This window comes from Acinonyx jubatus, chromosome B2 (genome assembly GCF_027475565.1).
Source record: "Acinonyx jubatus isolate Ajub_Pintada_27869175 chromosome B2, VMU_Ajub_asm_v1.0, whole genome shotgun sequence".
Lineage (NCBI taxonomy): Eukaryota > Metazoa > Chordata > Mammalia > Carnivora > Felidae > Acinonyx > Acinonyx jubatus.
The window spans coordinates 18227926-18253864 of record NC_069385.1 but is presented as its reverse complement, the minus strand read 5'-3'; the positions used below and the strand labels follow the sequence as shown (position 1 = coordinate 18253864).

The following is a 25939-nucleotide window of genomic DNA, read 5'->3' as shown; positions in this document are numbered from 1 at the left end:
AAGAAAACCTTTCTCAAGCGTGACTCCCAACAGCTCCCGCTTGCTTTTATTGGAGGCTGCATCTGTTCAGATTCCATTCCTTAAAAATTTGCCATAAGACATTCCTATTCCTTTTTGGAAATGCGACAATATGTAAACCTTTCTCAGCACATTCCATCCTTGAACAGTGAGGCATTCAAGAATTATCGTAAGTAATGTAAAAAGTTATACTTTCTGAGACTGGGTTTTGAGAAGAAATCTTAGGCGTCCAGCTTCAGAAGCTCAATCCTTCTGATTTTTTGCAATTATTTACATAGAGAATCTAGAAGTCTAAGCTTCTGAGTACTGAGAATTCCTGCCCAGGTGTCATACTGGAGACCTTGTGGTTTAAGGCGCTACTATCACGGGCTGCAGTCTCTGCCACTCTCTGTCACTGAGGCATTCAATCATTCATTTGCCAGACCACTGGAGCACAGTTGTGTTGACCGGCATCGAATGTGGCTCCATGAAGGCTTGAATCTGGAGGAGGAAGAGTAGCAGGCACGTTTTGGAAGGTGATGGATGAGTAGCGAGTGTTTCAAAATATGTAATGTGTAGGGTAGCGTCCAGACACAGGATACGTGTTTTTTTTTTTTTTTTTTTGACAGAGAGCGAGAAGGCACAAGTGAGGGAGGGGCAGAGAGAGAGGGAGGGAGAGAGAAGTGGGACTCACCCAAAGCAGGCTCGAGCTCACGGGAAGTAGGACTCAAACTCATGAGCCATGAGATCATGACCTGAGCCAGAGTCAGATGCTTAATAACTGAGCCATCCAGGCGCCCCACGGTAAACATTTAAAATGTTAGCTATTAACTCTGTGTTTATCATCAAACTACAGGGTAACAGCGTAGAGAACTTCTCAGTGGTAATGTAATTCAAAATTCCACCATGCCCGTGCATTCCTAGTTCTCCTTTATACATTCATTTATTCGTTCAAAAACTATTTATTGATCTCCTACTATCATTGAAACAATGGAATAGGCTATTTGCACGTTTTCTTCTCATTTCTGTACATAGGCACTCCTAATTTCTCAGAGTTAAGTGTCTATACAATGGATATTTTCCCACGCTGTTATATGTTCTTTATATTAACATTTTAACCAGTGAGTATTATTCTTTCCATAGCATCATTTATTTGACTATTCTTCTCTTGTGGAATATGAAGCTTCTTTCCAAATTTTCAATATTATACAAATGTGATAATAATTCTCTGAGCACAGAGCTTCTCATTTTTTCCCCAATAATTTGCCAGACTAAGTTCCCAGAAACCTGAATACTGGGTTAGAGGATATAAACACTTTTATGGATTGTGATGCATCCGAGCAAATTTCTGAATCTTACAGGAACTTACACTGATAATTTTCTTCATAGCCATCACACTGCTTGCCACCTTCATGAAGATCCTGTTTGATTTCTAGATAGAAAATGGAGGAACCCTCTAGTCTCATCAAGAATGCATATACTGGCCATTTCTTATACAGGTTATCTTCCAGATGCCATAACCCATGCACTGTATAAAGGATTTCCATGAGGCAGGAAAGGCATTTGCCTGCTCCCCAGACTTTTAGCACCTCGTGACTGCCTTAGACCTTATTCCCTAAGCCCATTTCTGTATCTAAACACCCCCCTTTAGCATCACAGGATGTTACAAATGGAAGAGACCCCAGATAGCTCATTTTAGAGTTAAGGACTCAGAAAGCCAGGAAGATTGTGAACAACTTCAGATCACAGACTTGGTGGAGAGATCTGGGACGAGATCAGCTGATTGGTAGTGCTGTTAGAAAGTATCAAGGGGGGTGGCCCATATACTAATATTGGAAAGGAAAAGAAAAAACTCAGCATGGCCTTTGGGCAGGTGCGACCTGCACATTAATGAAGTGTTCTAAATTTCGCTCCCTCCCTAATGTGCCCATGGTGTTTCACGTGTACCCTGTTATCACAGGCTGTGTAATTACCTACCCGGCCCAGGGGCTCTCGGCAGTTCATGGCGCACTCTGAAAGTAAAAGGAAGGCTACCATCCCAGAAAAGAAATTAGGAAGCATCAAAATACCAAGAATGACCTCTTCCAGAACATTAAGACTAACCTCTTTAGCATACAGCGTACGAGGTGCACTGGGACCCACCACCCGTATACCCTGAGATTTGGATCCAGCCGTTCTCTCGCCAGCATTTCTTTTGTTTTTAATGATTATTTAATTTGGGAGAGAGTGAGGGAGGGAGAGAGCCTGTGCGAGTGGAGGAAGGGCAGAGAGAGAGAGAGAGGGAAAGAGAGAATCCCAAGCAGGCTCCACGCTGTCAGCCCGGAGCCCAAGAGCACAGACCATGAGATCATGACCCGAGCCAAAAATCAAGAGTCCGATCCTTAACTGACTGAGCCACCCAGACGTCCCTCACCAACGTTTCTTAAAACAGTTTCAAGTTCCTCTAACACATACTGTCATTTTATGTCTTTGTACCTTTGTTCTGGTTGTTCTCGTAGCCTGAAACCAACTTAGAGCCTATACAGCTAGCAAATTCTGACTCCTCCTTCAAGAATTGTTAACTCAGACAAAGCCTTCTACAGGATAGCTTCCATGATGATTCCAGGCTGCAGTGGCTATCTAGTCTCTCAGTTTACAAAGGACCTGGGCGTTCTTTTATCACACTGGGTTGAGAATATTTGTTTCTGTGTCTGTCTCCCTCACTAGACGAAGCTGACCAAGATCAGGATCTGTGACTTATTTTCATATTCCCAATGCTGAGTACACAGTACACATTTCATAAATACTTGTTGAACTGAAATATCTAAAATGTCTGCATAAAAGCTTATGAAAACCCTAAAATCCACTGAAGGTGGTCTATCGGGGAAATGTGACTTAGAATGTAATTGTTACATAGAATGCTTAGATCAGTTTTGTTGTATCATTGGCCGGACACAATGTGTTTTCAAGAAAGAGGTAGTCTATGTGGCCTCAAAATGAGGGAAACCCACAACAGCAGTTTCTCAAAAATCTAAATTGTAATATCATCGCCATCATTTCCTCTGGGATCTTATTTTAGAGGTACTCTGTAAAGTTGCAAGCTCTCCTTCTCTACTAGTTCTTTTCCACTTAACTTACAAATTTGCTCACATCTTTAAAAATCTTTCTTCGGACCTTGTGATCCCCTCTGATTATCATTTTTCTTTTCCGTTTTTCTTCATCATTCTTCAGTCCCCTGCAATATAACTTCTACTCCTTCCCCTGATGCTGAAATTGCACTGGCCAACTAAGATTATCAGTAACCTCCCAAATGAGTATACTGTTGGTTGACTTTTCCATCATGTTGGACACTGCTGATGGCTTTTTTCTGTAATTCCCACCTTCCATGACATGGTGCATCATGATTCTCCTCCTCTGGGACCATTATCACTCAGACATTGTGTCATTTCCCTGTGGCATTCCCTTGAATGCTGATGTTCTCCAAGTTCTGTCTTTCTCACTTTTCCATTCCCTTTTATGTCAATGGGTATCATTTTTTTTTTTTTTTTTTTTTTTTACTAACCATCATATCCTATGGGTCTTTCAAAAAATAAAGATACTTGAGAAAAAAGAATCCTTGTGTACTGTTGGTGGGAACGTAAATTATTACAACCACTATGGAAAACAGTATGGAGATTTTTTGAAATATTATAGAGTTGCCAGGGCACCTGGGTGGCTCAATTGGTTAAGCATTTCGACTCTTGGTTTTGGCTCAGGTCATGATCTTGTGGGTCATGAGTTCAAGACCCCATTGGGCTCCATGCTGACAGTATGGAACCCACTTGGGATTCTCTCTCTCCCTCTCTCTCTCTCTCTCTGTGCCTCCTCCATGTGCTCGCATGCACATGCTTTCTCTAAATAAATAAATAAATAAATAAATAAATAAATAAATAAAATTTAATTTAATTTAAAAAATAGAATTACCATATGATCCAGCAGTTCCACTTCTGGGTATATATCCAAAGGAAATGAAAAAAGCATCTCAAAGAGATATCTGCACTCATTCATTGCAACATAATTCACAATAGTCAAGGTATAGAAACAACCTAAGTGTATGTCAACCAATGAATGGAAAGAAAGATGTGACACAAATAAATACAAATACAATAAAGTATTATTATTCAGCCATCAGAAAGAAGGAAATTCTGGCATGTGTCACAACACAGATGGACCCCGAGGGCATTGTGCTAAGTGAAATACATCAAAGAAAGACAAATACAAAGTATCACTTATATGTGGAATCTATAAAAGTCAAACTCAGAACCAGAGTAGAATGGCGGTTGCCATGGGGATGGGGGAGCGGGGAGATATTGGTTGAAGGGCACAAAGTTCATTTGCAAGACAAGTACGTTCTGGGGATCTAATACACAATATGGTGATTATAGTTACTACCACTGTAGTGCCAACAGGGTAGATCTTCAATGTTCTCACCACGAGAAAGAAATGGTAGCTATGTGACGTGATGGTGATGGAAATGTTAGCTTAATGTTATGGTGGATATATTGCAGTATATAAGTGTAGCACATCAACATATTGCACACCTTAAACTTACACAATGTTGTATGTCAGTTATATCTCAGTAAAGCCGGGGGGAGAAAAGGGGAATATTTCAGACAAATGAATAGACTGAACAAAACAGAGAAGCAGAAAACAGAGAATACAGAGAATGTGGAAAAAGATAGATAAGAGCTTCCCCGAATAATTCTAAGTTGGATCCGAACAGAAAATCAAGCTGGAAATGCCGTGTGGGATCAGGCAGGAACCAAGACGCATGTGCTACAGTAGCCACATTATTAATTTTTGTAACCTTTTTCCCAGGTTAGCAGCATGACTTAAAAATGGTCTTGTTTTAAATTTCACCCCCCTCTAGGCTCCACATGGCCAATAATCAATAAAACAAACCCGGGGCACCTTGCTGGCCCAGTTGGAAGAGCATGTGACTCTTGATCCCAGGGTCATGAATTTGAGCCCCACGTAGGGTGTAGAGGTTACTTAAATAAATTAAAGTTGAAGCACTGGGTGGTTCAGTCAGTTGGGTGGCCGACCCTTGATTTTGGCTCAGGTCATGATCTTACGGTCATGAGACTGAGCCCAACATCAGGCTCCTTGCAGAGTGTGGGGCCTGCTTGGGATTCTCTCTCTCCCTCTCTCTCTCTTGGCCCCTCCCCTGCTCATGTGTGAGCACGTGCACTCTCTCCAAATAAACTCTAAAAAAAAAAGAATAATAATAATAACAATAAATAAATAAAACAAACCTACATTGGACAGTTTAACAGTTCATTAAAAAAAAAAAAAAAGATTAGATGTTCCTGAAAACCAGGGCTATCTTTTGTTAATACCCAACGTAATGCCAAACATAATCACCACTCAATCAATATTTGTTGCATGATGACTGACTGACTGATTGAATAACAGACCAAAATCTCTTTAATTTGAACCAGTAGGAGAAAAACTAGTCAAAATTATGCAATATTCTCAAAGAATACAGACAGTAGTATAATTTTATTTAGGAGAATTAATTATATGTGAAATGTTTCATGATACTTTTAACCAGCCTTAAAATATTATTTCCTGATGTTGGATAAAAATCCTCTCATTTTTCTTCTTTAAGTTTTATTGATTTGTGAGTCGATCTCTCCCTCTCTCTCTTTCTTCCTTCTCTCTCTCTTTCTCTCTTTCCTCTTTCTCTCTCTCATAATACAAAAGCAAATCTGGTCCAGCCTGGGATGAATCCTCATGAATTGTCATGAGTTGGTCTAGACTAACGTAGATTTATTTATGGGTTCGCCAGGGAATGGTCGGTTTGCTATGAGTTAGCTTTAGCCTCTTAATTTTGCCTTTATGTAGTTATCAAAGAAAAACATAAAATTTTCACACAGATATTTTACTGTTTTCATTTGCTAGCTTTGATCATTCCAGAGTAGCTATGTTTTGGAGAATTTTATAATCCATGCTACAGTTGAAGAATTCTTCGGCAAATGTAAATTTGTATTTTTCATCTTTTTCCTTTCATGTGTGTTCCATTTAGACCAGGAAATTGACATTTCAGCCCAGAAGACTTAGGCCAGATGTTAAGTCCACTGGTTGAACGATGGATTTCCTGCCCTAATAGGTGACCTCTGAAAGCAAGATAGGCTTTTTCTTAATGGATAGACTGTCCAAATGACCTCATTTCTAGAACAAGTGGCCTTTGTTCAGTGTCTCTTTGCTATTGGAATCAACAGCATCTGATTTTTGAGGACATTTATTAGATAAAGAGTAGCTAGCACCTAGCTGTTTCATTTATAAGGCATAGGGGAAATTTTTGCCTAGACAATCCTTTTTTTGTTTCTTTAAAAATATTTGTGTTTATTGAGAGGGAAATGGTGTAGAAAATCTGGTGCCTGCTTACCCATATTAATATTTCTTTTAGATTTCAAACCCATTCAGGCCAGCACTAACCATAGAACATGTTATATGCTTCCCTAAACAGGGAATTGTTTCACTAAGCTTGACCAAGGCACTATTTCAAGAAGTAGCCATGACCCCAGTGTCCTGTCATTCCAACTTCTATCTCCATATGTGAGAAGCTCATTGAGACATTCCCATGGCATCACCTCTTTTGATGAGTTCTTCACCAAGTTCATTTATTTATATCTTCAATTGTGTAAGGCAGCTCAGAAGAACTGAGATAACTGAGCCTTTGTGTCTGTGTGTGTGTGTGTGTGTGTGTTCACGTGCACATGCACCCATGGCTCTGTGTGTCACAGGAAGTGCGATTTGAAAGAAAGTAACCAAGAGAGGACAATGGCTTTGAATGATGAGGGGGAGACCATATGACTTACTCTACATGGAAAGGAGGGGGAGCAGATTGCTTGAGAAGGAAGATATATGTTTCTAAGATTCTAAAATGATAGAATTTTATAGCCGAAGGGAAAGTTGAGTGTTTTTTTGTTTATTCTTTTCCGGGAACAGGAATGGGAGTGTTTCGTTTTAATAGCCAGCAGATAAATTTTACTAGTGTTAAAATCTTGCTCCTTGTGATATGAAATGTTGACTTTCTCGCAAAAGACATAGAACAGCATAGAGCAGAAGCATATAGAGAGTTGGCATCAGTATGGGCTGTTAGGGTTTCTAAATGAGTCAACCCTAAGACTCAGGGTTGTTCCTTAAATAATTTATCCAGCAAATACGTGACTCTGTAAAAAAGTGAATGGTGAAAAGGATATCATACTTTTCCTTTGTTTTAATGAGTCAACATGTATTTTTTTCCGGGATGTTAGTCACAGTTCAGTGCCCCCCTCCTTTTTAAATAGCCGTACACAAGTGTCTTTGACCATAAGTTATTTTTTGTTGTTGTTCAACCAAAGCATCCTGGCTCATACTTCATTTCCAGATAAGATTGTAATAATCCTCTATGCTTAGCGGGATTAATTAAGTAACAAGAATCTTTTGTCCTGTGGCACATAATATTTTGGAACTTCAGAGAAGCAGAGCAACAGTTTTGACTGGAGATTTTTAATTTAATAGAAAAAATTCTTTTTTGCAAGTATGTTTAAGCGATAGGGACAGCCTAATAGGTGTTCTTATTGGGTAAAGTTTATAAAATGGACAAGGTTGACGAAGAAATTTGGTTGGTGGACGATACTTCCCCGGTATGCTTTTAAGCCTTTCCTCGCACAATTTGGAAATATTTAACACAATCTCTGGTCTCTTATCAGCACTTTTTTTCCCCCTTATGCTCTCCTAATCTAAAAAGATAAATAGGAGGGCGTATGATTCCAAAGATAATCCCCTCCCCGTGTTCCCTTTTTCTCCTCTCTGAGGTATCAGTTTGCTGTCACATCACCAGAGGTCTCTCTACAGGACACTATCCTCATGTTAATCCAGAAGTAATTTTATGAGTTGAAGTCTTTTGGTTCTTTGCCTTAAACGTTGTGAAATCACTATCGGCAGCCCAGCAGAATTGTCCATGAGATGCATCACTGAATAGTTCAGAATCCTCGTATTTCGGAATTACAAATGGCCTTCGAATACTAGTAGGCCTGACGGGATAATTCCCAGGCAGAACCTCGGTGTTTACACAGCATCGACACAGATGAAAACCTAACGGGTTAGGCCAGTGACATAGCTTATCAGGGTGGAAGAAGAGATTTCAGAGAAAAGCATTTATGGCCCTGCATCATCCTTAGGCTTATTTACCTTCTCTCCCGAGCCTGTGGTCGTCTTTACTTTGTTTTAATTCCTGTTTAGTTTTCTCTGAGCTCTTTTCTCATCTCTCTTACCAAATATTTTGAGACAAAGAGGTTTTTAAACAGGTTAATGCTTTAGCATGAGGTTGGCTCATCTTTCAGGCATTTGTGAAAAAAAAAAAAATGTTTGGGATCATCAAGGGAAAAATGTAACATTGCAGTCTCTCCTGGAGGTTAGATCCCCAAGGCACTGCGGGATGCCCAGCATTGGAGTGCCAGAGAGCGTTGCTGATGGTAGGCAAACATGAAATGAGCTTATCTATTTTCATTGCTTAATTTCAGAAGGGAGTATGGTAAAAAAATGAAATATCGATTAAAAAAATTAATAAGTTGGGCTATTTATAATCTTTCAGACCTAATCTCTGCTTAATGTTACATTTCCTCTGCAGAATATGTGTTGTCTTTAAAAAATACCAAGTATTTCCATGATGCTGTGTTCCTAAAACAGGTACTCTTCTATGGATAATACATTTTAATTCCAATATTTAATTGCCCTTTAAAGCCAAATATCTCTGAGCATCTGACTTGGGGATCACCACTCACTTATCTCGTGACAGTTTTTTTAACCAATTAATGTTTTTAAAGCAATCTCCCGGTATCGTTTTGCGAGATATTGCATTTTAAAACTTCGCGTTTCCTCAGCAATGTGTTCTTTTTCCTTAGTCTGACATGTCCATGGTTCCAAATGGCCCTCGGATGTGAGCAGCTATCACAATCACCTTGGTGGTGGTAGGGAGGCTTGTGAAAATACAGATGGCTGGTCCCACCCCCAGACTGTCTCATTCTGTAGGCTTGAGATGGGGCCCGGAAATGTGCATTTCCAACACGTTCCTAGGTGATGCCACGGCTTCTGTTCTTCAGTCTACACGTTGAGAAGCAGTGATCTAGATAAAATATTGTAAACTATTGACAGATGTTGTTATTTGCTGGTAGGATGGACTAAGACAGTGGCAGGGGAGATGGAGAGAGGTGGATGAGTTTGGCAAGTATTTAGGAAGTAGAATCCACAAGGCTTACCCATGGTTTGTTTATTTATTTCGGAAGAGAGAAAGAGAGCACATGTACCAGCTCGAGCGAGTGGGGGAGGGGCAGAGAGAGAATTCCAAGCAGGCTCCACGCTGTCAGCTCGGAGCCCAACGTGAGGCTCTGTCCCACGACCATGAGACCACGAACCCAGTCGAAATCAAGTGTGGGACGCTCACCTGACTGAGCCACCCAGGCACCCCTTATCCATGGTTCAGACGGGACTGTTGGTAAGCGAGGGGAAGGACTCAAGCAAGTGTCTTGACTTTGGTAGCTTGAACAAATTCGTGGATGAACAAGTACTGAAATATGAAACGAGCAGAGTGGTGGATCGTGGCGAGAAATCATAAACTCCATTTAACGTTTAACTGAAATATTTTTTAGATGTCAGGCGCCTTGCCTGACCTAGAGTACATTTTCAGTAAGTGACAGATGTTGTTATTGCTGTTATTACCACCTTTACTACAAGAGCTGACCAGTCCTCACCGCCCCACCCTGCCACACGGAACCTCCCAAGTCCTTTCCTCAGCCACCATATTTAAAGGCTAAGAATTACTCCTTTATGCAAGATGTAGGTATGAACGGGGAGATTTCCTGCTGATAGCTACCCCTTCGTGGTATGAGTGGATAGGGGAAGGAAAAGCAAAGGGAGCAAAAAAGGAGGAAAGGTTCTAATTAATAGAGAATTATTGCCTGAGTTATTACAGATAGCCTTACAACAATCATCTTAAATAGGCGGAATTATCCCATTTTCCAGATGAAATAAATAACTTGCCCAATGTCTTATAAAAACCTGAGTGAAAATTCAAACCCAGTTCTGTCCTGACTCCATTACATTTGGGCTCTCTACTCCAAACTCTACCTTTAATGCCAAGCTTTGGCATGACTGCTTTGTCTTTCTTACATCAGAATGATGACCTACATAGACTGTAGGCAACACCCGACAATTGCTAGTGACTTTTAACCTTTTAAAATCCTGACTCATAGTGAGAACCACTTTTTACACAGCATGCCATATTTACATTCATACATATATGTCTGTCTCTATATATGTGTTACACATCTGTATGTGCAGCAATATGACTGAGACTAATTTTCAAGAAATAACACTCTAGGGGGTGGCACTTAAGACTCTTGATTTCAGCTCAGGTCTTGATCCCAGGGTTGTGGGATCGAGCCACACGTTGGGCTCCAGGCTGAGTGCGGAGCCTGCTTAAGATTCTCTCTCTCCCTCTGCCCCTCTCCCTTGCTTGTGCTTCCTCTCTCTCTCTCTCTCTCTCGCTCAAATAAAATTAAAAAATAACTCAGTGAGATAGGTATTATCAATATTTAATCTCTATGAATGCAGTCTGATACTCCTCATTCATTGCAATGAATATAAATTAGGATCCACAGAATTGATTTCACAATCAACTTTTGGGTCTCCACTAAATTGCTGGGAAATCTTCTGGAATTCCTTTTCTTTCCTTGGAATTCACTCCCCAACACCATGGCAATTCCAATTAGAAAGACAGAAGGGGTGAGTAGGATTCCTGGGTACTTTGTGTATACACATCTTTAGTGGCACATCTATACTTGCCTACCCTGCAGATCTTTGTAAGGGCAAACATATTACAGTAGAGATGAAGAACTTCAATTTTTTAAAACATTTATTTTTGAGAGACAGAGCACGAGCAGGGGAAGAGCAGAGAAAGGGAGACACAGAATCCGAAGCAGGCTCCAGGCTCTGAGCTGTCAGCACAGAGCCCGACACAGGGCTCGAACTCACCGTGAGGTCGCGGCCAGAGCTGAAGTCGGACACTTAACTGACTGAGCCACGCAGGAGCCCCTAAAAAAATTTTTTTTTAATGCTTACTTATTTTGAGAGAGACAGAGTGTGACCGGGAGAGGGGCAGAGAGAGAGGGAGACAAAGAATCCGAAGCGGGCTCCAGGCTCTGAGCTGTCAGCACAGAGCCTGACGCGGGGCTCCAACTCACAAGTCGTGAGATCATGACCTGAGCTGAAGTCGGATGCCTAACTGACTGGGCCACCCAGGAGCCCCAAGATGAAGAACTTTTCAAAGCAATCAGGGGCGCCTGGGTGGCTCAGTCGGTTAAGCGTCCGACTTCAGCTCAGGTCATGATCTCACGGCCTGTGAGTTGAAGCCCCACATCGGGCTCTGTGCTGACAGCTCAGAGCCTGGAGCCCGCTTTGGATTCTTTGTCTCCCTCTCTCTCTGCCCTTCCCCCGCTCGCACTCTGTCTCTCTCTCTCTCAAAAATAATAAACATTAAAAAGAATTTTTCAAAGTAATCAAGTCATCTGATTGTGCTACGTAGCTGTGTTTAATTGGACTGATTGTTCAAGTTCTCTGGAGCCCGAATTCTTCTTACGTGAAAGGAGGGATTTTACCCAGATCACCTCCCAGGCCCCTTTTCACCCTCATGGGATATATTATAGAAAGCTCTGAGTAAATGGTACTGTATCAGATCTGAAATAGTATGATGATGATCATGATGTTGATGATCAGTCTTTTACATTTTGTTCAAAAGCCCCTAAAGAGTTTTTTTTGGAGTGTATTTATTTGAGAGAGACAGAGACAGTGCAAGCAGGGAAGGGGCAGAGAGAGAGGGAGAGGGAATCCCAAGCAGGCTCTGTGCTGGTAGTGTGGAGCCTGACACAAGGTTCGAACTGACTTAACTGTGAGCTCATGACCTGAGCCGAAACCAAGAGTCGGAGGCTTAACCGACTAAGCCACCCGGGCGCCCTGCCCCTGAAGAAATTTTTGAAAGCAAAGATTGACATTAACTAAAGGAGGAAAGATTCAAATTTGGGAGAAGTAATCGGGCTAGTTTTGAGGAGACACATTATGAAGTCGAGGGCAGAGAGGTTCAGCTTCATTTTAAAAATGGTCATCAACATTATTCCTGTTGTAGAAGTTGAAAATGACTCCTCAAAAGTTCTTACTTCTCTACAGACAGCAAAATTGTGGGTATCAACACACCCCTACCCCCCACCCCCAATGTTAGTTATCTCATTTCCCCATACATTTATTAGGGAGCGCTGAGAAAAGGAGCTTAAATATCTAGGGTAGGTTGATTTCTAGAAACACCAAAATGTGGGCTAAGGTTTAATTATATTGATAGGTGTATATGTGTTGTTGCTTAAAAGTATCTGTCTTTAGATGACCCTGAAATATAATATCACCTCTGAGGACTTGGGTAGCAATTAGCAAGGCCTTGCCTCATCTAGGATGGGGAAACTGAGCACGGAAAGGTTAAATGCTTTGCCCCTAGGTCATGTGATGAGTCAAGAAGAAAGACTCATGATTGGTGCTGGAGACTTAGTCCTCCCCCAACCCGGCTCCTGCCACCCTGATTACCTGACTGCTTGCTTCATCACTTGCCCGAAAGTATTTATGTGGAGAACAGGCTGCCTCCTGGTAGACGCCGCACGGTTCGTATTTTCTTGAATTGAGTAAGTTACCACGTGACTAATACATCGAAATTCTCAAATACACCAGTGAAATCAACCCTGAAAGGTTGGGGTTTTTTTCTTAGTTTCATGTCTCTATCGATGCGATAATGATATTAGTAAAGCCCGCCACTGCTTTAACTAAAATTATTGGGGTTCCCAGCATCTCAGAGCACACATCCGGGATACCTCCTGCATCCGTTCCGGAAAGCACAGGCCTGGTCCTACTGACTCAGTGCCCAGCACTCTTGACCCTTCAACCTGATGCCTCCTTACTCTCAAGGGAACACTTCCTCATTGTTTTTCTTCCCTTTCAAAACTATTGTCATCAGGGATTACGCTTATAAATGTAATTACTTTAAAAAAAATTTTTTTTTCAATTTTGAACTTTCCTTAAGGGCTATTCATCCATGTGCATGGATGGATGGTGCTCCCAGTAATTAATGCTGTAGCAAGGACGTTTCAAGGACACGCTCTTATCCCCTCCTTTTCTGTGGACTCCGAAGGAAAAACAAAAACAAACAAGAGAGGCCTCTAAAACAAGCAAGGGCTCTCTCTTCCTGGAGCATTTCATCTGCTTTTATTTATCTATCTATCTATCTATTTATTTATTTATTGGTACCTCTCAGCCCTTTAACGTAGGATCAGTTTCCTTGTGGTTTCTTAACGGTTACACAAAGGGATCAATCACCAAATAAGATGTGTCATCTCCCAGAGAAAATTCTCTTGAGTGGGTTTTAAAGAAAGACTCATAAAAGGATAATACCTCTACAGGGTTATTTCCCTTATAAAATAAACCCGTCATGGATCTTGTCCTTGGAAAAACACACACACGGAGTGTGTGTTGCCTCAGTGGTTACAACCATAACATTTAGCTCCGAAACTGGCCCTTCCCTATGCTCTCACTACAAGGCAACCATTAAAACCCAAAGCGCATTTTCCCTAAACAGCCGAAACCCCTAGCAATGCAGGGCATTGTGGGCACCCAGGAACCAAAACGTCCCGCTCATAATAAAAACGGTGCACACGATGGCTCGTGCCCAAGCTTTCACACTTGTTTTTGCAAGTCTCGGCTGACGGCGGCAGAGTTGCATTTCTTGGGATGGCTTGACTGCACGCGGGGCGAGGTGCGGATCGATCGTGCAGCGACACCGACTCCTCGCGAACGCTTTCGGCGGCAGTCGCTTAAAGATCCACTTTCTCGAGTTCCTGTGGCCCAAAACGTTTCCGTGCATGGCGCGACTGGAAGCCTGCGCAGGCGGGAGACGCAGCGCGGCTGCTCTTTCAACAGGCGATTTGTTCTCCTGTCTGTGGCTCATTTCCATGCAAAGAGCCTGACATCAGAGCACCTTTTGTTGCTAAACGCTTTCTTTAGCGTCGAGGGGAGAGAGTCATGTGGAGCTGGAAGAGCTCATTTTCCAGAGAGGGGTCCCGAGGCGCGCCCGGCCGCTCGCCGAGGCGCCGCGCTCAGCCCAGCGGGGCCCTGCCCGGACTTGCTGGAAGAAAGGAGTCGCGTGCCTTAGCGAGCTGGTCCCGGGCGCGGGAAGAAACGCCTTCGCCGCGGCTTTAGGCGTCGCTGGGGCCGCCGCGGTTCCCCGCCGTAAAACTCGGTGGTGCGGACTTTGCCTTCCGCTACCCCGCGGCCGAGCCGAGCCGGGCTGGGAAAGTTTCTGGAGTTGTCAGTCGCGCGGCCCGCCGCCACCTAGAGCCGAGGCGCGGGCGCCTGCGAGGGGCCGCCGCGGGGTCGCCGGGGCCATGCGGCGCGGGGGCGCGGCTCGCTGACGCGGCGGGCGGGGACCGGCGCCGGGGGGCGGGAGGGGGGGCCGGCCGCGCGCTGGTGCGGAGCGAGGGCGCCCCGGGGACCCGGACGCACGGCTGGCGCGCGGGACGCGGCCATGGAGGACGCGGGAGCAGCCGGCCCGGGGCCGGAGCCCGAGCCCGAGCCCGAGGGGGGCGCCGGCATGTCCGAAGCGTTCTCCCGGCTCTGGAGCGACGTGATGGGCATCCTGGTGAGTTACCTGCCGCCGGGCGGGCGCGGGAGGGGCGGGGCGAGGGCAGCCCCCGCGCGCCCCGCGCTCCCGGCGCGCTCGCCCACCTGGCAAGCCCACCGCCTCCGACTCGTCCTGCCCTTGCTCTCGGTCCCAGGGGGTTAAGAACACACGGGTATAGGATTTCAAGCCCTAATGAAAAAATAAGCAGCCCCAGATCGCCTCAAAGACGTTTCTTAACCGGGCGGGCACGATAATCTGGGACACCTGCTGAGAAGTTGGCGTGGCAAAGGTTAGAGTCCTTCAAAGAGTAGACGTAAATAACTAGCATTTGGCTGTTGCGCGTTCACAGTTGGATTGGGCCGGAGGCTGATGTTCCCGATGCTTATCTCTTCACCATTTGTTGTCTGACCCCGAGAGGAAAACAAGCCATCTTCTTACTGGGAACCACCAAAAAGTGTGCTTACCCTGTTGGCGGTGGTTCAGCTGGTAGCATTACAGCATATTTGTTGTTTTATGTTTGCAACTAAAAACAATAGGACTTATTTTGCTAAATCTGTGCTGTCACGTATTTTGAAATGTCCAGTAAGTAAAACCGCCCGTGGACTTGGCATGATTTCTGAAAAATAGTTCTTAAGCATGGAGGATGAAGCTTTAACTTAACTTGTTTCGTGTTCAGAGCCCTGGGGAATTAGATTTCCTTTGGTGGAACTGTAGGTAGGCAGGTAGACTGGAATCAGATGGGTGGGGGTTATTACAGTCAGACATCTTAGTCCACACAGAAAACATCAAACTTAAAGAGTTGGAATTGGCAGTTGTTGGCAAATGCTCTAGATTTACTTTGGGATCTCTTAGTTTTCTAATGGAAGGTGTAGTTTTAGAAAGAAACTGGGGATGCTGAGAAGTGTACAGGAATGAAGCTTTTGGGCTTTGGAGTGAGTGAGGCCGGGTCAAATCCCCACTCTCCCATTGACTGACTGCGCAACCTTGGCCAAGGTGTTAAACTCCACTGATCTTCAATTTCATTACCTGAAAAATGAGGCAAAGAAGACTTGCTCAAGTTTTCTGAGCTTTAGTTAAGTTGATGTATAACTAGTGCTCCGCATACTGGCATATAGTAGGTACTCAATAAACCATAGCTCTCTATTTTTTCCCCCCTGCAAATAGTCTTGTGTCTCATCTTTCCAGACATCCTGAAGTGTCAATTCATTTTTAGATGTTCATTGGTGTTTATAATTATTCCTGCACAGAAAACCAGGGAAGATTGGTCAAAGATTTCTGCTTTTCTCACTCTCCAATATTTAAAAAAAAAAAAAAAAAGTATCAAAAAAATGTAAAACCTCGGGGCGCCTGGGTGGCTCAGTTGGTTGGGCGGCCGACTACAGCTCAGGTCATGATCTCGCAGTCTGAGTTCGAGCCCCGCGCTGGGCTCTGTGATGAGCGCTCAGAGCCTGGAGCCTGCTTCTGAGTCTGCGTCTCCCTCTCTCTCAGCCCCTTCCCTGCTTGCTCTCTGTCTGTCTGTCTCTCAAAAATAATAAACATTTTAAAAAATGTAAAACCTCAAGTTTTGGCATTTTTCTGAACATCACTGATGAAAATAGGCCTTCAGTGAAATTTCAGAAAACCCAGTGACTGTTTTAAAGTTGTGGTGATAGTTCATCGAGCCCGAAGCCTATCTTGTTATTTCTTGCTTAGATCCTGCTCTGTAAATTTTTAGTCACTGAGAAAATTGGTCTGATAACATCACCGTGCATCTTTTACTAGGGCGTGTCTGTAGAGGGGAGAGCTGCAGGGACTCACTTAAATGGGGGTGTGGGTTCAGGGTTGTTTGGGACGGGGCGGGGGGGGGGGGGCATTGGCAGGTGGCACTTTGTGAAGATTTGCTTTTACCTTCCCTGGCAGATTCCAGTGCTGTTGGGGCAGGTGTAGTAGTGTTCTTTGGTTGATTTAAAAGTTGGGGTGGAGCTTCAGAAGCTCAAACCTGTTATTCAAAGGACGGATATAGGAGAAAAGAAAATATGTGCTTCTTAAAGAGCCCATAGTTCAGTGTCAGGCTGGAAAGAATGTAAGTGATTGTCCCGAAGCGATTGTGTTCACCTCTGTTTTCCCATCTTTTAGACCGTCTTATTTTTCCTTTGGGGTAAATGTGGACATCAGGATTGTTCCTTAGTAAAATTCTGAGGAAGATATGGTTTATCTCTCCTTTATGCATGTCTGTAAAAAGTCACCAGGTTAAAAGGGTCTTTATTCTTTTAGAACACTCATCCAAGTGTTTATAGGAGACTGTCTTTCTAGAAATAAATCGAGACACAAAATTGACAGTTGACTTTCTCTGTTGCTTGAGATTAAAAAAAATACCATTTCCTTCAGTTTTTCAATAAGATTTTGCAGCCTATCAGCTTACACAGGTGAAGTGACTTGACCAATGGCACACATACACCTTGTTAGTGACAATGACAGATTGCACCCCTGTTCTTTGATCTACACCAGTTAGTAGGCTGATGCCATGATACTCCATAGTTAGCCATCCCAGGGAAACTTAATGGAAATGTCACTACATTCACTGTTTTATTTATTTATATATGTTTTAAAGTTTGTTTGTTTGTTTATTTATTTAGAGAGAACAAGTAGGGGAGGTGCAGAGAGAGAATCCCAAGCAGGCTCCACACCATCAGCACAGAGCCCAATGTGGGGCTCGAACCCATGAACCATGAGATCATGACCTGAGCTGAAGTTGGATGCTCAACCACCTGAGCCACCCAGGCGCCCCATATCTGCTCTTTTAGGACAATGCTACTTGGGAGGTTCTTTTTAAGTACTGAACTTGAGGAGGGGAGTAGAGGTAGTAAGGGAATTAATTACACATCCAAACATACTTCAAAGAATTCAGGCACAGTTGCTACTTTTCGGGTTCCTCTATGTGTAGAAATCAAACGTCCAAACCTATTAAGTTAAAATTTCTTTCGATGAATGAGCATAGCTCCCTTTTCCAACCTGAGAGGTGCGGAGCATCTGCCCCGAGATTTGAGATTTTCGTAGGTTCTCAGCCCGGGAAGGGTGTTCCCCCAGCGGCATAGATCTCAATAAATACAGGATGGTTGTTTGAGTTCATTGGGACACATTTTGCATTTAAATGAATTTCAGTCCTGCACAGTTCTGAACCAACCAGTTGCCTTTAGATAATTGTTAACAAAATGCTTATTTAGAGAAGAAATAATAGTATAATTTATGGCATGAGAATGTTCGAGCTGTGCTAGAATGAATGAATGCTAGTAAGTGAATATGCAAATAGAGAATTAAGAGAAAAGGAGCTTACCAAAACACTAACCATTGTAAACGCCTGGTGGGCAGGGTTAGTATTTTACTTTTTTTTTGAAATCTCCAGTGCCTGGGACTTATTAGATCCTGAGAACACGGTTTACTTGAATGGAAAAGGAAAAAAAGTATATACTTAAATGCAGGAGCCACATGAAAATACAGTTCTGTAGGGATGGTACTTACTATAATGGGGTGCATTTATGAAGACATCAATAAATTCGTGTCTTGCTTGAGCGGTTTCATCATGCAAACCAGAATCCTGGTGCTTCCACTGGAAACAGTAATGGCACGTTGTGAAATGTTTGTAAACCCTGAGCAATCAGGCCACGGCTTTCTTGTGAAATGTGTTCTTCTTCTGTTCCCTAACTCTGCAACATGTGGCCTGCCCGGGTTTTCAAAGCATGTCAACTTTCACGAGGACGTGTTTACATTTCTGCTGAGAAGTGCAAAGCAAGTTACAATCCTGTGGGATTTCACTCTTTTATCTTTACTCTATGCTGCAGACACAACATTCCTTTTTTTTTTTTTTTGTGGGGGAGGGTAGTTGTTTGTAAGAGTAGGAATTGCTAAGGTTATTAGATACGGTAGATCACTTTTCCAGCACTGATTGTCCATTTGGTAAGTTGTGATGGTTAAGTTTTTCCTTCAGAATTGGGAGGACTTAAAGCTTAGCCAGTCCTTCAAAGCTGCGGGCTTGCTGGGAAGGAAGGAGAAGGGAGTCAGTAAGTGCCTATTGTTTGCAAGATCCTGCAAGATGCACCTCCCCCCAAACCTTATATTTCCTCTGTTCCCTGCTCTGTTCCTACAATTTACACCCACTTCCTAGCAATGCTTAGAGAATATCCATTGTATGGGGATACTGTGGACCCTCCCAGTTCTTATTCCTATATAAGCCACAGTTTGTACATAGTAGGCTTCAGTCCAAAAACTATTAGGTTTATCCCGTCTTGCTATTTACCAAAGAATGTCCTTTAAAGAAAAAAAAAAAAAGATCCTCCTTCGCTTTGTAATTTTAGGCAAAGTGTGGGGGAGGGGAGATGTTTAGTAAGACCCTTAGGGGGCTTTTAAAATGCGAACTCCTTTGAAAGCTTTAATTTACATATCCTTTGGGTGGTGTCTGTGGTACAGCCCATCCACTAAAGACTTAATTAATTTTAGGTCTTGGAATTTGAGCATCAGCCCCAGTTTCAAATATTCTGACTTCATCTTAATTTTATGTTCCTGTTCGCCAGCTGAAATGTGGCTTTTATAAGTGGATGCTGCAGGGTGATGTAGCGCAGGGAGCGGAGAGACCTTGGCCGTGAGCCCTCCACCCCCTCCTTTCGCGGAGGCATTAAGGGCTCAAGGTACAGAGCAGGGCTCAGAACTGCGGCCTCCTGATTTTCAGTTCTGTGCCAGAGACAAAATTAAGTCTCATAATTCTGGCTGGAGTCACTGAATCTGTTGCTGTCGGAAGAGACCCCTGCACTGCAGTGACCTTTCACACTCCCCTTCTCCCCACTTTCCGCCTTCGTGGGCCATTCTCTACCCGGGAACTCTTCCCTCTTCCACCTGATTTACTAGCCACATTCAAGTTTTTCACTGTGTCCTCTGACTCTGACGATAGAATGCAGCCTATGGGGGAGGGCGAGGAGGAGGGAGGGCCAGGAGGAGGCAGTGCTCCCAAGCAGGAAGTCCCAGTGCTGTCCTGAGCCCTCCCCACACTTACCTTACTAGATACCCTCTTGTGACCAGTGAACACTGTCGTCCCCATCTTACGTGGAGACATCCACATGGCTCTCCTAAATCACACAGATAGTAAACAGGCGCTGGGATTCGGATCATGCGTTGTTTCCCAGAAATAATCTGCTAGTTACGTTCTCATGTATCTACCCAGGCATTTTTTTTTTTTTTTTGGCTGTCTACCTTTTTGCTCAAGCTGTTGCCCCTGGCGACACTTGCCCCTGACTTCCAGAAAGACAACGTTTTGTAGGAAAAGCAGCAGGCCCCTGATCCCTCCTGTAGATAAATGCTCAGCCCCAAGGCGCAGTGGGCAGAGAGCCGGGTGCCCACGGAGTGGAGGCGGGGTGGTCACTTCACAGGAATGCCTTTCTGTTTAGACCCCGGCCTTGAGTTGGGCTTTCCCTGAGAGGTGCTCTCCAATGAGGATTCAGGAAGAAAGAAGGGAAGGAGGGCTTTCTGGGCAGAGCCAAGGGGAGTAAAGATGAGGGCACGGAGCACTTAAGTAGGTGCAGTCATTCTATGGGCTCTAGGGAGAAGCCGTTGTTGCAGAATTTGAAATTGACACCTGACATGATTCCTTCTGGGTCTTGCCAAAGTAACTTTGGTGGGTGACGAGTTGGCAATGGTGAGAACCTGGGCTAAATGTTTATGAAGCATATCAGTTATGTGTCTGGCTTCCATTAGTCCCCCATGTTTTTACTCAGTATCTCTAGTCAAGGACTGCTCCCTGCTAACTTGCTTTCGGCGATTCTCTTAAGCTCACAAGCTCTGTTCCAGAGAACAGCAAAGTAGAGGGAAATATTCAGTTGTGCAGACTGATTCAGGAGCAAATCTGTAACTCAATTTTACAAAGGACATAAGAGGAAAATCTATGACTAGTAGTAGATCTAACGTATTCTTCTATTTATTTAAAAAAATTTTTCTAATGTTTATTTTTGAAGGAGAGAGAGAGAGAGAGTGTGAGCAGGGCGGGGTGGGGGGGGCAGAGAGGGAGGGAGACACTGAATCCGAAGCAGGCTCCAGGCTCCGATCTGACAGCACAGAGCCCGACGCGGGGCTTGAACTCCCGGACAGCAAGGTCATGACCCGAGCCAAAGTCAGTTGCTTACCCAACTGAGCCACCCAGCCACCTCTCACGTATTCTTTTAAAGAGTGCTTTTTGCTTTGGCCCTAACCATACTAATCTCACTGTGGTATACGATGAGCTTACTCATGGTTTACACACCTTCTTATCATACAGTAGAAATAAAATTAATCTCACAGTAGTGAATTTAAACGGATAGAGGCTAAGGCTCTAGGATTTAACTATTCCATTTAACGCCAGGGAGTATAGACTAAGACTGACACTGTAAGAATTAACCAAACCTTCAGACTAATTTTTGTGACCACTTGGATTTGTCATCTTTCAGATGGCACGCTCCTTTATTTATCAACTTGCTTTTGGTAATGAGACCCAAAAATGGTAGATCTGTTTCTCATTAATTGTGCTCCCGGCCAGCTGTCTAGTGGCCCCGTGTTTTGTTCCCTAATCTGTTTCCCTGAGTAGCATGAACTCTTGATGAGATGAGACGCTTCATGGAGATAACCCAGCTTGTATTTTTTCTTGCCTGTCAAGTCAGGTAATACAGACATTCTCACACAGACCCTGGCCACCTTGGCTTTAGGGGATCTCTGAGACCCAGAAGACAAAAGCAATGATGATAAGATCCTTTTTTCCTCTCTGTAATCAGTATTCTTGCTTTTCTGAAGGGCTCTCCTATTGTCTTTCACCTTTCTAAGATGGTTGGTAAAAAACATGAAAAAGTGTGTTTATAATAAATGCCCTCTGGACTGTTGTGCCCTGAAGCTCTCCTTGGTGTCTGTGATGCAGATTTGATTCAGAGTTAATTTGGTTGCTTCTTCCTTTGTTAGGAAACTTCCTTGGTTAGTTTGAGGAAGGTTTGGTACCTGTACTCTGAACTGTTGAGCTTGGTTATGGCTTCATTTTCTCTCCTGGTATTTAGGTAATAGTGGAATTAAAAGTGAAAGAAAAAAAAATGCATGTAATTGTAATTTTAATTAAAAGTGCCACTGGAAAAAAAAAGTGTCATTGAGGAGCAGAATGAAAAAAATCTCAGTATGTATCCTGATCTCTCATTACTTTAAAAGTTTATCCTAGTTAATTTTGTGGATGTTAATACTTTCTAAAAAAAAGTTTATGTGTTCAAGTTAGCTCTGCTCCCAATATAGGGCTTGAACTCTCAACCCCACGATGAAGAGTCACATACTCTTCCTACTGAGCCAGCCACGTGCCCTTGGACTTGTACCCTTTTGCCTAAGACTTGCTATTTGCCAACAAATTAAAGAAAAAATTTTTTAATGTTTATTTATTTTTGAGAGAGAGAGAGAGAGAGAGAGAGAGAGAGAGAGAGAGACAGAGCATGAGCAGGAGAGGGGCAGAAAAAGAGGGAGACACAGAATCCGAAGCAGGCTCCAGGCTCTGAGCTGTCAGCACAGAGCCTGATGTGGGGCTCGAACTCACGAACTGTGAGATCATGACCCGAGCCAAAGTCGGACGCTCGACCAACTGAGCCACCCAGGCGCCCCTAAAAAAATTTTTTTAAACAAAAACAATGAGATACCCCTACACAGTTGTAACAATGGCCAAAATATGCGAAATTTCACCAAATGCTGAAGAGGTTGTATAGCAACAGGAACTCTCCTTCATTGCTGGTGGAAATGAAAAATGACAGAGGCACTTTGGAGGACAGTTTAGTGATTTCTCACAAAACTAAACATACTCTTACCATCCAGTCCAGCAATTGTGCTCCTTGGTATTTACCCAGAGAAGTTCAAAACTTACGTTCATGCCTAAACACACACAGATGCTTATAACAGCTTTATTCATAATTTCCAAAACTTGGAAACAACTAAGATGTCCTTCAGTAGGAGATTGGATAAGTAATCAGTGGTCCATCCAGACCATGGAATATTTTTCAACACTTAAAAGAAATGAGCCATCAAGCCATGAGAAGACATGGAGGGACCTTCAATGCATACTACTCAGTCTGAGAAGGTTTCTGACTGTGACATTTTGGGAAAGGCAAAAGCCATGCAGAGAGTGAAAAATCAGAGGTTGAAGGGAGTGGGTTGTTGTGGGGGGAGAAGGGATGAACAGACGGAGCACAGAGGATTTTTATAATGATGGATACATGTCATTATAAATTTGTGCAAACCCATGGGGCGCCTGGGTGGCTCATTTGGTTAGGCCTCTGACCCCTGGTTTCGGCTCAGGTCAGATCTCACGGTGCGTGAGCTCGAGCTCCTGCTCACTCTCTCTGTCTCTCTCTCTCTCAAAAATAAAATAAAAAAAAAAAAAGGAATTTTTTGTGCAAACCCATACACAGAATGTACAACACCAAGAGTGAACGTAATGTAAACTTTACATTTTGAGAGATAACGAAGTGTCAATGTAGGGTCATCCGTGGTAATAATGTACTACTCTGGTGGATCTGATGGGTTTTTTTCTTTTCTGTTTTTCAAGCTTATTTATTTATTTTGAGAGAGAAAGAGAGCAGAAGTGCAGGAGGGGAAGAGAGAGAGGGAGAGAGAGAATCCCAAGCAGGCACTGAGCCGTCAGCACAGAGCCCGATGTGGGGCTTGAACCCGTGTACCATGAGATCATGGCCTGAGCCCAAATCAGGAGTCAGACGCTTAACCGCCTGAGCCACCCAGGCACCCCTGATGGGTTTATTTCACTACCGCCAAGCAGTTGTCCATTTCTCAGCGGACATGGGCCACAAATCTGACTCAAGTCTGACACTGTCTACCACAGGTTAAAAACTCAGTCCTAAAGACTCAGTCGAGATTGTCACCTGTGCTTCTCACCTGTTGGCTACAAATCAGAGGTTCCCACAACTTCGTCCTCAAGTTGGATGAATTTGCTAGAGCAGCTCCCATTTGCCAGAGAATTCAAGAAACCAACTTACTTACTGGATTAACCAGTTTATTCTAAGGGCTATAGCTCTGGAATATCCAGATGGAAGAGCTGCACAGGGCAAGGTACGTGGGAGCTTCCATAGCTTCCATGCTCTTGGGGTCCCACTTTCCCCAGAACACCTGCTGTTCACGAATCTGGAAGCTCTCCGAACCCTGTCCTTTTGGGTTTTGATGGAGGCTTTATTACGTAGGCATGATTGATTTAAGCCGTTGACCATTGGCTATCGATTGAACTCAGTCTCCAGCCCCTTTCTCCTCCCTGTAGGTGGGGGTGGGAGGGATGAGACTGAAATTTCCTGCTTTCTAATCATTTGGTCTTTCAAGTAATCAGCGTGATCTTGAGACTCTCTGGGGGTGCCACTCTAATGCACTTCATTAGCATACACTCAGCTGGGGTCCAGAGGGACTCTTAATGAACCGCAGAAGATACTCCCATCACTCCAGACATTCTAAGAGTTTTAGGAGGCCTGTGCCAGAAATTGGAGGAAAACCAAGTACATCGTATCTGATTATAAATCACAATATCACAGTGGGAGATACTGATAACGGGGAGGCTACGCATGAGTGGGGGTTGGGAGATACATGGGAAATCCCTGTACCTTCCCCTCAGTTTTGCTATGAATCTTAAACGGGCCTAAAAAAAAAAAAAAATGAAGTGTTACAAAAAAAAAGTCATAATATATATTTTTAAAGTTTTAAACAGAACAGTAACAGAATGAGAACATATAGAAACAAACAAAAATGAAACATCTCAGAAGATGGAAAGATTGTTTTGTAGAGTAGTTAAGAACAAAGGAAGTAGTTCAGACTGTGAGGGATCAAATCCTGGCTTCAGACACTTGGTGGACATGTGGCCTGGCGAGTTCCTGAACCATGCTGTGCCACAGTTTTCTCCTCTGTAAAATCAGCCAGATCGCCACCCACGTCATCTAGTAGGGTGACATTAATTGAGTCACTAAAACTATGCACGGCATATGGAAAGCAGATCACAAGTGTTCATTCTTATGAGGGGCGCCTGGGTGGCTCAGTTGCTTGAGCGCCCGACTCTTCATTTTGGTTCAGGTCACGATCTCGCAGTTTGTGGGATGGAGCCCCATGTCAGGCTCTGTGCTGGGCATGAAGCCTGCCTGAGATTCTCTCCCCGCCCCCCCCTCTGCCCCTCCCCCCTCTTTCCCTAAATAAATAAACATTAAAAGAAAATAGTTGAATCTCCTTTACTTAGAATGTCAATTAATTTTCCTTCAGTTTCATCTTTAGATGGAAGGATGATCTGATTCCACGTGTTCAGTTTACAATTGATACCTATTGATTTAATTTATGTCACCTTCCCTTTTCAAGGTACGTGACTTAAAAATAAATGCATAAATTGCTTCAAAGTATTAACCTCAGGTTACATGTTAGGAAATAGTTGTTACAAATATTCTCTATACTCCAGAGAGAGAATGTATAGAACGTGTGAATAGGCAGAATTTTCTGGAGGCAAGAAGATATCTGTAATGAAACCATACTTTCTGTTTAAATCGTGTTCAGATTGCAATAACATGAGATCTTTTTTAACAGTTGACCTGTTAGAAGCATGTAAGATGTCGAAAGCATCCACTTAACGGATGATTTTGTTTTTTGAGTGTCAGACTCATGGGAATGTACTAGATCTATTTTCATTATCTTGAGCCTTTTTGGGAAATATTTTCCCCGGGCTTTATTGAATTGACTGCTGTTTCTGTCAAGGTTGCCGTTCATTCTGGATCTTTGCATCTTATTTAGGAGTCTTCAGTCTCCAATGAAGAATTTATAAAAATATCACATGGGAGTGTCCCCACCAGAGCCCAAAGCAACCTGCAAACATTGCAGTGTGAATATGGTAGAAAATGGAATTTGCTGTGATTTGAGGAAGAATTGTAAGCTTGTATGTATGTATATATTTATTTATTTAGAACACAAATGGGGGAGGGGCAGAGAGAGTAAGGGAGGGAGGGAGGGAGGGAGGGAGGGGGGGAGAGAGAGAGAGAGAGAGAGAGAGAGAGAGAGAGAGAGAGAGAATCCCAAGCAGGCCCTGCACTATTAGTGGGGGGCCCGATGTGGGGCTCGAACTGACAAACCATGAGATCGTGACCTGAGCCAAAGTTGGACGCTTAACCAACGGAGTCACCCAGGTGCCCCAGAATTGTAACCTTGGAATGAATAAATTTGGCACTTACGTACATTTTTATT

At 43.4% G+C, this 25939-nt stretch overlaps 1 protein-coding gene across 12 annotated transcripts in view; it reads left to right on the top strand.

Moving 5' to 3' along the window:
* Positions 1–25939, top strand: part of LOC106965852 (sterile alpha motif domain-containing protein 5) — a 949459-nt gene that overhangs the window by 741167 nt on the left and 182353 nt on the right. For 2 of the 12 annotated variants that reach the window (XM_053223341.1, XM_027056665.2), the window contains exon 1: positions 14531–14731. The exons of 8 other annotated variants lie outside the window; for them this stretch is intronic. In XM_053223341.1, coding sequence (XP_053079316.1) covers positions 14618–14731 — 114 coding nt within the window. In that variant the 5' untranslated portion in view covers positions 14531–14617. Of the gene's footprint in view, positions 1–14530; positions 14732–25939 lie in introns of those variants that run through there. 2 more of the 12 variants (XM_027056673.2, XM_027056668.2) reach the window with 2 other exon arrangements.